The sequence below is a fragment of the Oratosquilla oratoria genome, chromosome 17, assembly GCF_046742065.1.
Source record: "Oratosquilla oratoria isolate Oo_2021 chromosome 17, ASM4674206v1, whole genome shotgun sequence".
Classification (NCBI taxonomy): domain Eukaryota; kingdom Metazoa; phylum Arthropoda; class Malacostraca; order Stomatopoda; family Squillidae; genus Oratosquilla; species Oratosquilla oratoria.
This window is the reverse complement of record NC_134793.1, coordinates 27,709,485-27,724,039: the sequence shown is the minus strand read 5'-3', so window position 1 is coordinate 27,724,039 and position 14,555 is coordinate 27,709,485. Positions and strand designations below refer to the sequence as shown.

Below are 14,555 nucleotides of genomic sequence, written 5' to 3'. Positions count from 1 at the left end.
TAGTTTCAGAGAGATCACTTTGTTGAGTGTAGTTGGGAAGTTTTTTGGGAGGGTTTAGATTGAGAGGATTATGAAAGAAACAGATGGAATAATTAGTGAGAAACAGTGTGGGTTTAGGACAGGTAGGAGGTGTACTGATCAGAATTTTGTGGTAAGGCAGATGTATGACAAAGCTTTAGGAAAAGGTTGGATGTTTTTTGGGCCTTTATACATACATACAATAAGGCCTTTTTCCCCGTACAAGGGAGGTAGCCAAAGTCAAAGGCATAAATCCACTCCCACCCATTTCATTCCCACATACTCCACTCCCATTTACCACCTCTCCCTCCCTCTTTTCTTGGCTCCTCCTGAAGGATGAGTCATCCCTGCATCTCACCCGCTCCCCTGGGTCAGAAGTAATGCAGCAAGACTGCACATCCACACCTAGGCCGCTTCATTTAATCAATGACTACCCCCCCCTGTCCATCCTCTCATGCAGAAAAAGAGAAGATGAGAAGAAATCCCTTTGGGACAGGATATACAGGAAGGCACTGTGGGAGGTATTGCAGATATATGGGATAGGAGGAAAGCTGTTAAGAGCAGTCAAGAGTTTGTATGAGAGTAGTAGGGTCTGTGTTAGAATTAGAAATGGAGAGAGTGAGTGGTTTGAGGTAAAGGTGGGACTTCGCCAGGGATGTGTCATGTCACCATGGCTGTTCAATTTATACATGGATGGGGTGGTGTGAGAGGTAAATGGAAAGGTAATGGGCTGGGAATTGGAGATGGTTAAAGAAAAATGGGAGATAAGCCAGTTGTTTACTGATGACACGAAAAATGGGAGATAAGCCAGTTGTTTACTGATGACACCACTTGTAGCAGGATCAGAGAAGGGATTAAGTTAGTGATGGAGTTTGGGAAGGTGTGCAAAAGGAGGAAGTTGGGGGCGAATGCAGTGGGAAGGGAGGAGTGGAGGTGGAGGTAGCATGCAGATTGAAAGAAGCAAGTAAATGCCAAGGTGGATTAAAAAGTGTGATGAGAATAGACATTTGGGAATGTATGCAATGAGTGCATAGAGGGTTTAGGAAGAAATGTCAATGTAATAGTACTGGGAGACCTTAATGCTAGAGTGGGAAATGGTCCAATCGATGGAGTGGTTGGGAAGTGTGGAGTTCCAGGAAAGAATCGTAGTGGAGAGTTGATGGTGGAAATGTGTCTAGAAAGAGAGTTGATGATAGCAAATACAGTGTTTCGGAAGAAAGTCAAGCATAAGTACACATGGGAGAGGGTGGTGGAGGGAAGGGTGGTAGATAGAGCTTTAATGGATTATGTAGTGGTAAATAGGATTATGATTGGAAGAGTTAAGGATGTACATGTGCTAAGGGGAGAGGGTGGGGGAATATCAGATCATTTTTTGGTGGAAGGTAAGTTGAGAGTGGAGGATAGATGGAGAAGGAGGAAAGGGACAAAAGGTAGGGAGGTTCTTAGAGTGAACTCCTTGAATGAAAAGGAAAAGGAGAAGGAGTACGAAAAGAAGCTGAAGGAGGAGTGGGAGGGAGTAAAGGATAGAGCAGAGATGGGTGTGGAGGAGGAATGGGGATGGTTCAAGGAGGGAGTCTTAAAGTGTGCAAGGATGGTGTGTGGAACAAGAAGGACAGGGGGAAATAGAAGAAAGGGTAGTGAATGGTGGGATGAGGAAACAAAGAAGGTTGTAGAAGAGAAGAAGCGAGCATTCACAGATTGGTTACAAAAGAGGACAGGGGAGTCATATGAGAGGTACAAAGAAAAGAAAAGAGAAGTAAAGCAAAAGGTAAAGGAGGCAAAGAGGAGAGCAGATGTGAAATGGGGTAGGAGTATGACAGAAAATTTTGAAAGTAATAAAAAGATGTTTTGGAAAGAAATTAAGAGAGGAAGAGGAGGCGAATCAAGTAGGGAAAAAAAGGTAAAAGGTACAGATGGAGAGTTGATAATGGAAGAGATGGCAGTGAGGGGAAGATGGGCAGAATATTTTAGGGAGTTGCTGAATGTGAAGGAGGATAGGGAAGGAAAGATAGCTGCAGTGGGAAATACGAAGAAAATGAGAGTGATGAGTGAGGAGAATGGAGGAGAAATAAGGAAGGATGAGGTGAAGGCAGTTGTAAAGATGATGAAAGCAGGTAAGGCACCTGGTCTGGATGGATGTCATGCAGAATGTCTGAAAAAGGGAGGTTCAGTGATGGTGGACTGGTTGGCAAGATTATTTAATGTTTGCTGGAGAGAGGGTAGAGTACCGGAGGACTGGAGTAGTGCCTGTATAGTTCCTCTTTACAAGGGAAAAGGGGACAAGTGTGAATGTAGTAATTTCAGAGGGATTAGCCTGTTGAGTGTAGTAGGGAAGGCTTATGGGAGAATCTTAATTGAGAGGATTAGGAGAGGAACAGAAGGAGTAATTGGTGAGGAACAGTGTGGTTTTAGGACTGGTAGAGGTTGTGTAGATCAGATCTTTGTGGTAAGACAGATATGTGAGAAAGCTATAGGAAAGGGGAAGGATGTTTTTTTGGCTTTTATGGATCTGGAAAAGGCTTATGATAGGGTAGACAGAAAGGCACTGTGGGAGGTTATGCAGATTTATGGGATAGGAGGAAAGCTTTTGGGAGCTGTCAAGAGTTTTTATGTGAGTAGTAGAGCATGTGTTAGGATTGGAAATGGAGAGAGTGAGTGGTTTGAAGTAAAGGTGGGACTTCGTCAAGGATGCGTTATGTCGCCCTGGCTGTTCAACTTATACATGGATGGGGTGGTGCGAGAGGTGAATGCTAGGGTAGTGAGTCAGGGATTGGAGATGGTTAAAGAAAATGGAGAAAAGTGGGAGGTGAGCCAGCTGTTGTTTGCGGACGACACTGCGCTTGTGGCAGGGTCAGAGGAGGGATTGAGGAAGCTGGTGGCAGAGTTTGGGAGAGTATGTGATAGAAGAAAGCTAAAGATAAATGTGGGTAAAAGTAAGGTGATGAGATGTACAAGGGGTGAAAGTGGCAGTAGACTGGAAGTGAACATTAAGGGAGAGCGACTGGAGGAAGTGGATAGTTTTAGATACTTGGGTGCAAGTGTAGCAGGAAAAGGTGGAGTGAAGGTGGAGGTAGAATGTAGATTGAGAGAAGCGAGTAAATGCCTTGGTGGTTTAAAGAGTGTAATGAGAAATAGACATTTGGGAATGGATGCGAAGAGGAGACTGTATGAAGGAGTGATTGTGCCAACAGTACTGTATGGGGCAGAAACGTGGAACATAAGAGAAGAAGAGAGTAGGAGTTTGAATGTGTTTGAGATGAGGTGTCTGAGAAGTATGGCGGGGGTTACTAGGCTAGATAGAGTGAGAAATGAGGAGGTGAGGAGGAGAACAGGGGTGAAAAAGGATTTGGGAGAGAGGGTTGATGAAAGAATATTAGGATGGTTTGGACACATGGAAAGAATGAGTGAAGAAAGACTAGTAAAAGAGGTATGGAAGGCAGATGTGGAGGGAGTGAACATGAGGGGACGTCCTAGGATGAGGTGGATGGATGGGGTGAAGGGGGCTTTGGGGAAGAGGGGAATGTCTGTTGAGGAAGGAAGGGAGAGGACGGAAGACAGAGGTGAGTGGAGAATGGTTGTATATGGATGATGTTGTGATTGCATGAGGAGGAATGGGGGGGGGTGGGGGTTGGGGTAGTATGTGTGGGGTAGTATGGGTGGGGTAGTATGTGTGAGTAAATTTTGACGCAGCCCGAAGGGATTTCTCCCCGTCCTCTCCTTATATGCAAAGGGGGACGGAGAGGGGGGGTCACCGATTAAATGAAGCGGCCTTGCTGTGGATGTACTGTGTCTTGCGACACTGCTTCTGACCCAGGGCGGTGGGCGGGGTGCAGGGATGACCCGTCATCCAGGAGGTGCTCAGATGAGAGGAAGGGTGGGAGGGGTGTGGAGTGTATTTGGGGATGAAATGGGTGGGAGTGTTTTTATGCCTTTCCCTTTTTGGCTACCTCCCTTAGAAGGGGGAAAAAGCCTTGGTATATGTATGTATGTATGCAAGAGGAGATTGTATGAGGGGATGATTGTGCCTACAGCATTCTATGGGGCAGAAACATGGAACATAAGAAAGGAAGAGTTTAAATGTGTTCAAATTGAAATGCCCTAGAAGTATGATAGGGGTTACTAGGCTGGATAGAGTGAGGAAAGAGGAGATGAGGAGGAGAGCAGGGGTGGAAAATGAGTTGGGAGAAGGGTAATTTTATATTAATGCATTTTCAAATGGATCATTTAATCCATTGTCCCAGCTCTCTTGTAGGAGACCTGTGTTCCTCGGGCAACTAGCCATAACCACCAATTCAGACCATATGTCACTCATGGAAGAGATTTTATGTTGTTTGGAAAGGGTCCACTTCCCAATAAAGGTTACTATAGAACTAGAAGGAAAAATAATACCTATATGCATACATACATATACCAAAGGCTCTTTTCCCCCTTACACAGGAGGTAGCCAAAATGAAAAAGGCATAGAAACCACTCCCACACATTCCATCCCCTGCACCACCCCATCCATGTATAAATTGAACAGCCAAGGTGACATAACACAACCCTGACAAAGTCTCGCCTTTACCTCAAACCATTCACTCTCTCCATTTCTAATCCTAACACAAGCTCTACTACTCTCGTAAAAAGTCTTGACTGCTCTTTACAGCAGGGTTGCGGAGTCGGATGATATAAGGTCCGACTCCGAATCCAACTCCTAGAATTCCTAGGATGCTGACTCCGACTCCTTTGATTACTCCGACTCCTGACTCCGACTCCTTAACTCCTTGACCCCTATGTGGAAATCTATTCTGCAGATCCATATACAGACGCTCCTCTACTTACGTTCATTCGTTTTACGTTTTTTCGATATTACGTTTGAACTGACTGTAAAAAAAAAATTGTAAATTGTAAATTGTAAATTTTTTAGTTTAGCGCGCTCTCCGTAGCTCAAACGATACTTGCGCATGCCGCTGCGTCCATTGTTTACATTGCACAAACGACAAACTGAACTTGCCTTGCCTCCTCCTCCTCCCCCTCCTCCTCCACCATCCCAATTTATGCTGCTTGAATTTAATTGATTTGAAATTAATGTTATTATTTTACAATGTTATGTGTATAATTATTTAGGGGTGTTTTATAAGATACGGTAATAGAATTTACGGATGTATAGTACAGTAACAACTTACGTTCATTTTCAACTTACGTTCGGCCGTTCGGAATGTAACTAAAACGTAAGTTGAGGAGCGTCTGTATCAGCCTCCCACACCTATTCAGCAAGCATTTTATAAATATTTTTCATGTATATTATTTTTTACGTGAAACATTCACTTGTATGATAAATATACTCACATATACACTCACCCAGCTTTATATATATGCACACAAGCACGTATATTCTTATAAACATATATATATTAAATATATAATGGTATTATTTATGCTCATGATCATCTATCAGCTTATGAGCACTTTCAAATCTGTCACGGCAGAGTTGCCACTTCAAGCTGTATATTTTCTTTTTCCTTTGTGCCCCTCCCCCCCCCCCAAAAAAAAAAATCCTCTGTTATTTCATTTGTCCATTCTCATAATAAACCTTCTATCACAATATTAGGAAAAAATGTGACAAATCATGATGAGGAAAGGTTAATGGAGGATGCCCTACCTAGTACTTACTGCAGAATTAATTTCACCATTTTATCATAAAAACCAGGAACCAGTTCAGGAAAGAGAGAGACAACCTTCCCCTGTGCACACTGTTCATAGCTGCTGTTGTTCCTCCCCTTTTCAGTCATCACCAAATAATGTGACATATGCTCTGTCATTCCTATCTGGCCTCTGAGACTGGTCAAAGTTTATCTCAGGGCATTATCCTAGAAAGAAATTAAGAGAGGAAGAGGAGGCGAATCAAGTAGAGAAGAAAAGGTAAAAGGTGCAGATGGAGAGATGATAATGGTGGAGAAGGCAGTAAGGGGAAGATGGGCAGAATATTTTAGGGAGTTGCTAAATGTGAAGGAGGATAGGGAGGGAAAGATAGCTGCAGTGGGAAATGCGAAGAAAATGAGAGTGATGAGTGAGGAGAATGGAGGAGAAATAAGGAAGGATGAGGTGAAGGCAGTTGTTAAGATGATGAAAGCAGGTAAGGCACCTGGTCTGGATGGATGCCATGCAGAATGTCTGAAAAAGGGAGGTACAGTGATGGTGGACTGCCTGGTGAGGTTATTTAATGTTTGCTGGAGAGAGGGTAGAGTGCCGGAGGACTGGAGGAGTGCCTGTATAGTTCCACTTTACAAGGGAAAAGGGGACAAGTGTGAATGTAGTAGTTTGAGAGGGATTAGCTTGTTAAGTGTAGTTGGGAAGGCTTATGGGAGGATCTTGATTGAGAGGATTAGGAGAGGAACAGAAGGAGTAACTGGTGAGGAACAGTGTGGATTTAGGACAGGTAGAGGTTGTGTAGATCAGATCTTTGTGGTAAGACAGATATGTGAGAAAGCTATAGGAAAAGGGAAGGATGTTTTTTGGGCTTTTATGGATCTGGAAAAGGCTTATGACAGGGTAGACAGAAAAGCACTGTGGGAGGTTATGCAGATATATGGGATAGGAGGAAAGCTTCTAGGAGCTGTCAAGAGTTTTTATGAGAGTAGTAGAGCTTGTGTCAGGATTGGAAATGGAGAGAGTGAGTGGTTCGTGGTAAAGGTGGGACTTCGTCAAGGATGCGTTATGTCACCCTGGCTGTTCAACTTGTACATGGATGGGGTGGTGCGAGAGGTAAATGCAAGGGTAGTGGGTCAGGGATTGGAGATGGTTAAAGAAAATGGAGAAAAGTGGGAGGTGAGCCAGCTGTTGTTTGCGGACGACACTGCACTTGTGGCAGGATCGGAGGAGGGATTGAGGAAGTTGGTGGCAGAGTTTGGGAGAGTATGTGATAGAAGAAAGCTAAAGATAAATGTGGGTAAAAGTAAGGTGATGAGATATACAAGGGGTGAAAGTGGCAGTAGACTGGAAGTGAGCATTAAGGGAGAGCGACTGGAGGAAGTGGATAGTTTTAGATACTTGGGTGCAAATGTGACAGGAAAAGGTGGAGTGAAGGTGGAGGTAGAATGTAGATTGAGAGAAGCGAGTAAATGCCTTGGTGGATTAAAGAGTGTAATGAGGAATAGACATTTGGGAATGGATGCTAAGAGGAGACTGTATGAAGGAGTGATTGTGCCAACAGCACTGTATGGGGCAGAAACATGGAACATAAGAGAAGGAGTTTGAATGTGTTTGAGATGAGGTGTCTGAGAAGTATGATAGGGGTTACTAAGCTAGATAGAGTGAGAAATGAGGAGGTGAGGAGGAGAACGGGTGGAAAAGGAGCTGGGAGATAGGGTTGATGAAAGAATATTAGGATGGTTTGGACACATGGAAAGAATGAGTGAAGAAAGACTAGTAAAAGAGGTATGGAAGGCAGATGTGGAGGGAGTGAACATGAGGGGACATCCTAAGATGAGGTGGATGGATGGGGTGAAGGGGGCTTTGGGGAAGAGGGGAATGTCTGTTGAGGAAGGACGGGAGAGGACAGAAGACAGGTAAATGGAGAATGGTTGTATATAGATGATGTTGTGATGCATGAGGTAGTATGTGTGAGCAAAATTTGACGCAGCCCGAAGGGATTTCTCCCCGTTCTCTCTTTTATGCAATGGTGGGACGGAGAGAGGGGGTCGCCGATTTAATGAAGCAGCCTTGCTGTGGATGTGCTGTGTCTTGCGACACTGCTTCTGACCCAGGGCAGTGGACAAGGTGCAGGGATGACCCGTCATCCAGGAGGTGCTCAGATAAGAGGGAGGGTGTGTGTGTGTGTGGAGTTTATTCAGGGATGGAATGGGTGGGAATGATTTTATGCCTTTCCCTTTTTGGCTACTTCCCTTGTAAGGGGGAAAAAGCCTTGGTATATGTATGTATTATCCCAGCATGACATAGCTCCTACAAAACAGTTTACCACACAGAAACACTTCCATTGACTTTTACATACATGAAGACGTACGTGCATAGTGCATACGTAGTGAATATTTACTATTGTCTACACTGTCATATACATGTGTACATGATAGAGTTCTAGATGTTAACATAATTTGAATTAATTAGACTGTCAACAAAAGTAAAGTAGCTAGTTTAAATTATTTAAAGATAAAAATCATCTCTGTCACTTGACGGTTGACAAATTATTCAGGAATTTGAATTGATAATTATATTTATTGAATATTTATTAAAAATAGAAATACATTCCACTGGCTATAACTCCCATAGTATAGAATGAATGAAACATTAATACAAACTACATTCTGGAAACTTCTATAAATGGTATATATCCTGTAACTAGCTATAAAACTATTCTATACTGGATGGTTATTAAATTTTCTCAACACAAAACATATAAATTTATTTTTTATTTTTTAAACTTGGAATAATGAGACCTACTGCTTAGGCCTTTTGACTTGGCTACCTCCCTTAACAGCTTTCCTCCTATCCTATATATCTGCAATACCTCCCACAGTGCCTTCCTGTCTACCCTGTTGTAAGTCTTCTAAATCCATAAAAGGCCTAAAAACATTCTTACCTTTCCCTATAGCTTTCTCACATATGTCTTGCCACAAAAATCTGATCTACACAACCCCTACCAGTCCTAAAACCACACTGTTCCTCACCAATTACTCCTTCTGTTCCTCTCCTAATCCTCTCAATCAAGACAATCCCATAAGCCTTCATACATACATACATATACCAAGGCTTTTTCCCCCTTATAAGGGAGGTAGCCAAAAAGAAAAAGGCATAAAATCATTCCCGCCCATTCCATCCCTAAATACACTTCACTCCCCTCCACCCTCCCTCTTATCCTAGCACCTCCTGGATGACGGGTCATCCCTGCACCTTGTCCACTGCCCTGGGTCAGAGGCAGTGTCGCAAGGCACAGCACATCCACAGCAAGGCCGCTTCAATAAATCGGCGACCCCCTCTCTCCGTCCCCCCCTGCATAAAAGGAGAAGACAGGGAGAAAGCCCTTCGGGCTGCGTCAAATTTTGCTCACACCTACTACCTCACCCTCCATCCCCCCACCCATTCCACTTCATGCATCACCACATCATCCATGTACAACCATTCTCCATTCACCCCTGTCTCCTGTCCTCTCCCATCCTTCCTCAACATACATTCCCCTCTTCCCCAAAGCCCTCTTCACCCCATCCATCCATCTCATCCTAGGACATTCCCTCATGTTTACTCCCTCCACATTTGCCTTCCATACCTCTTTTACCAGTCTTTCTTCACTCATTCTTTCCATGTGTCCAAACCATTTTAATATTCTTTCATCAACCCTATTTCCCAACTCCCTTTCCACCCCTGTTCTCCTCACCTCCTCATTTCTCACTCTATCTAGCCTAGTAACCCCTATCATACTTCTCAGACACCTCATCTCAAACACATTCAAACTCCTTCTCTTATGTTCCATGTTTCTGCCCCATACAGTGCTGTTGGCACAATCACTCCTTCATACAGTCTCCTCTTATCATCCATTCCCAAATGTCTATTCCTCATTACACTTTTTAATTCACCAAGGCATTTACTCGCTTCTCTCAATCTACATTCTACCTCCATCTTCACTCCACCTTTTCCTGCCACATTTGCACCCAAGTATCTAAAACTATCCACTTTCTCCAGTCGCTCTCCCTTAATGCTCACTTCCGGTCTACTGCCACTTTCACCCCTTGTACATCTCATCACCTTACTTTTGCCCACATTTATCCTCAGCTTTTTTCTTTCACACACTCTCCCAAACTGTCACCAATTTCCTCAATCCCTCCTCCGATCCTGCCACAAGTGCAGTGTCGTCTGCAAACAACAGGTGGGTCACCTCCCACTTTTCTCCATTTTCTTTACCATCTCCAATCCCTGACCCACCACCCTTGCATTTACCTCTCGCACCACCCCATCCATGTACAAGTTGAACAGCCAGGGCGACATAACGCATCCCTGACGAAGTCCCACCTTTACCTTGAACCACTCACTCTCTCCATTTCTAATCCTGACACATGCTCTACTACATACATACATACATATACTAAGGCTTTATCCCCCCCTTACCAGGGGGGTAGCCAAAAAGGACAAGGCACAAAAACATTCCCACCCATTTCATCCCCGAAAACACTCCACACCCCTCCACCCTCCCTCCCATCTTAGCACCTCCCAATCTTAGCACCTCCCTCCTTAGCACCTCTCTACTACTCTCATAAAAACTCTTGACAGCTCCTAGAAGCTTTCCTCCTATCCCGTATATCTGCAAAACCTCCCACAGTGCCTTCCTGTCTACCCTGTCACAAGCCTTTTCCAGATCCATAAAAGCCCAAAAAACATCCTTCCCCTTTCCTATAGCTTTCTCACATATCTTGTCTTACCACAAAGATCTGATCTACACAACCTCTACCTGTCCTAAATCCACACTGTTCCTCACCAATTACTCCTGTTCCTCTCCTAATCCTCTCAATCAAGATCCTCCCATAAGCCTTCCCAACTACACTTAACAAGCTAATCCCTCTGAAACTACTACACTCACACTTGTCCCCTTTTTCCTTGTAAAGTGGAACTATACAGGCACTCCTCCAGTCTTCCGGCACTCTACTCTCTCTCCAACAAACATTAAATAAACTCACCAGCCAGTCCACCATCACTGTACCTCCTTTTTTTTTAGACATTCTGCATGGTATCCATCCAACCCAGGTGCCTTACCTGCTTTCATCATCTTAACAACTGTCTTCACTTCATCCTTCCTTATTTCTCCTCCATTTTCCTCACTCATCACAGTCATTTTCTTAGCATTTCCCACTGCAACTACCTTTCCCTCCCTATCTTCCTTCACATCTAGCAACTCCCTAAAATATTCTGCCCATCTTCCCTTCTCTACTTGATTCGCCTCCTCTTCCTCTTTTAATTTCTTTCCAAACATCTTTTTATTACTTTCAAAATTTTCTGTCATACTCTTGCCGCATTTCACATGTGCTCTCCTCTTTGCCTCCTTTACCTTGTGCTTTACTTTTCTTTGTACCTCTCATATGACTCCCTCGTCCTATTTTGTAACTAATCTGTGAAAGCTCACTTCCTCTCTTCTACAACCTTCTTTGTTTCCTCATCCCACCACTCAATACCCTTCCTTCTATTTCCTCCTGTCCTACTTGTTCTACACACCATCTTTGCACACCTTATGACTCCCTCGTTGAAACATCCCCATTCCTCCTCCACTCCCAGCTCTACTTTATTCTTCACTCCCACTCCTCTTTCAGCTTCTTGTACTCATTCTCCTTTTCCTTTTCATTTAAAGAGTTCACTCTAAGCACCTCCCTATCTTTTAACCTTTTCCTCTTTCTCCATCTATCCTCCACTCTCAACTTACCTTCCACCAAAAAATTATCTGATATTCCCCCACCCTCTCCCCTTAGCACATGCACATCCTTAACTCTTACTATTACACTCCTATCTACCACTACATAGTCCATTAACGCTCTATCTACCACCCTTTCATCCACCGCCTTCTCCCATGTGTACTTATGCTTGACTTTCTTCCAAAACACTGTATTTCCTATCATCAACTCTCTTTCTAGACACATTTCCACCATCAACTCTCCACTACGATTCTTTCCTGGAACTCCACATTTCCCAAGCACTCCATCATTTGGATCATTTCCTACCCTAGCATTAAGGTCTCCCAGTACTATTACATTGACATTTCTCCCTAATCCCTCTATGCACTCATTTAAATCTATCTAAAAAGCCTCCCTTTCTTCTACACTCTTCTCACTACCAGGCCCATATGCACTTACAAAAACCCACATCTCCTTTCCCAGTTTCACCTTCATCCACATTACCCTTGAGGAAACCTCCTTCCACTCCACTACACATTTATCTATCTCTTCACTTACTAGTATAGCAACCCTTTCTCTCCCTCGCCCTCTCTTCACTCCTGATAACCTGCCACTTACACTCACCCTTCCCTTTCAACTTAGTTTCACTCAAAGCCAACACATCCATCTTTCTTCTCACAAACATACTACCTATCTCTTCCCTTTTACTCTCATCTGTACCACATCCACACACATTAAAAGACCCAAACCTTAGGGTGCTGGTCAGAGAACTCCTAGACCCTCTTATGCCTTTACTTTTTTAGGGATGTCCCATGTGGGGCTACAGGGAGAAGGATGCCTAGTCCCAATCCCCGTCCCTTTTTTTCTCGCCTCTTACGATCCAAGTGGAAATACTTGGTGGCAGTATTCTTTTGCCCCCACCACAGGGTAGGTAGGCAAAAAAGGAAATGCATATTCAGAGAAATTGTACAGGACAGTAACAAGGGATTGGGGGACAGCATAACGGAGGGACAGTCGTAGTATAAAAGTGTCATCATTTCTCTATGAACAGAGTTTTCCTCTATCACAGTCAAAATGATGTGTGGCTCTGGTCTGTAGGATCGCCCCATATAGACCCTAAAGTATCAACTGCATGCTACTTTGCCACAATAACATGCAGCCAATACTCCTCCAAAATCCCCTAGACATCAGTCACAAATAACAAACTGGCTTGGATGCAGTCACTACACAGAACATGCCAAACACTGAACACTTAATCCTACAGTACATCTACTCTAGCCTTACTCAGACAGCAACAAAATATTTCTTCCTTGAGTGACAGGGGGGGGGACAATCTGGTGGCCATTGCTAATTACCTTGGAGCCATCTAGTGCAATGAATTGATTTGTTTATTTATTTATACATATATTTGTATTTTTCTCCAGGAAGAATCAAAAGAGAACAGTTATGATCCAGTCAACTCTCTTGAAAAGTTTTTGCATGGTGAGAAGGAGCGGACCTCATCATCATATGTAAGTGTTGGAACTGCTAGAACTATTGTGTGTTTAGAGTAAATTTTTCTTCTTAGGTTTCCAATTTCTCAGCAGTTTCATAGGATTATGGTTTGCTTCTTTAGTATTTGTATGTGTACTGTGGGCCTTCCATTTATAAGGTAGGTGGCCAAGTCAAAGCACATACTTGTATGGGGTGGTGTGAGAGGTGAATGCAAGGGTAGTGGGTCAGGGGTTGGAGATGATAGAAAATGGAGAAAAGTGGGAGGTGAGCCAGTTGTTTGCTGACAACACTGCACTTGTAGCAGGATCAGAGTAGGGATTGAGGAAGTTAGTGACAGAGTTTGAGATGGTGTGTGAAATAAGGAAGCTGAAGATAAATGTGGGCAAAAGTAAGGTGATGAGATGTACAAGGGGAGAGAGTGACAGCAGGCTGGAAGTGAGCATTAAGGGTGAGAAACTGGAGGAAGTGGATAGTTTCAGACACTTGGGTACAAATGTGGCAGGAAAGGGAGGAGTGGTGGTGGAGGTAGAATGTAGATTGAGAGAAGTGAGTAAATGCTTTGGTGGATTAAAAAGTGTAATGAGAAATAGACATCTGGGAGTGATTGTGCCAACAGCACTGTATTGGGCAGAAACATGGAACATGAGAGAGAAAGAGTAGGAGTTTGAATGTGTTTGAGATGAAATGTCTGAGAAGTATAAGAGTTACCAGGCTGGATAGAGGTGAAAAGGGAGCTGGGAGATAGGGTTGATGAAAGAGTATTAGGATGGTTTGGACACATGGAAAGAACGAATGAAGAAAGACTAGTAAAAGAAGTGTGGAAGGCAGAGGTGGAAGGAGTGAATATGAGGGGGCGTCCTAGGATGAGATGGATGGATGGGGTGAAAGGGGCATTACAAAAGAGAGGAATGTATGTGTGAGGAAGGACGAGAGAGGACAGAAGATAGGGGTGAATGGAGAAGGGTTGTGTATAGAAGATGCTGTGATGCATGAGGGAGTGGGTGGGGGATGGGGGTTGAGGAAGTATGTATGAGAAAAAAAATTGAAGTAGCCCGAAGGAATTTCTCCCCGTCTTCTCCTTTTATGCATGAGGGGATGAAGAGGGGGGGTCGCCGAATTTATGAAGCAGCCTTGCTGTGGATGTGCTGTGTCTTGCGACACTGCTTCTGACCCAGGGCAGTGGACAGGATGTAGGGATGACCTGTCATCCAGGGGGTGCCAAGATAAGAGGGAGGGAGGAGGGTGGTGGGGAGTGGAATATATAGGAAATGGAATGGGTGGGAGTGGTTTCTATGCCTTTTTCTTTTTGGCTACCCCCCCCGTGTAAGGGGAAAAAGCCTTTGGTATATGTATGTATGTAATATATGTGTCTTTTTGTTGCAGAATGACACAGTGGAGACTAGTGTGTCTGATCAGACCCTTTTCAGAGAAGCTCAGAATGTTGTCTTCCAATTGGAGGATATTGAAAAGAAACAAGATGGTTTTAAGAGAAGCTTTTCACCTTGTAATATGAGAGTCACTTTAGGAAGAGGCTTCAAAGACTTAGGTATGTATCCTAGATCTTATGCCTTGACTTTCTGTAGTAAATACTTGAGCATAGGCCACCAAAGGGTAAGGATGTCTTTTGGATTTTGAAGGATTTTGAGAAGGCATGACAAGGCATTGTAGGATGTGCAG

At 43.7% G+C, this 14,555-nt stretch overlaps 1 protein-coding gene across 1 annotated transcript in view; it reads left to right on the top strand.

The window, feature by feature from the left end:
* LOC143034556 (uncharacterized) overlaps nt 1–14,555 on the top strand; it is an 87,442-nt gene that overhangs the window by 30,065 nt on the left and 42,822 nt on the right. The window contains exons 6-7 of the mRNA XM_076200778.1: nt 12,809–12,895; nt 14,262–14,424. Coding sequence (XP_076056893.1) covers nt 12,809–12,895; nt 14,262–14,424 — 250 coding nt within the window. The remainder of the gene's footprint in view (nt 1–12,808; nt 12,896–14,261; nt 14,425–14,555) is intronic.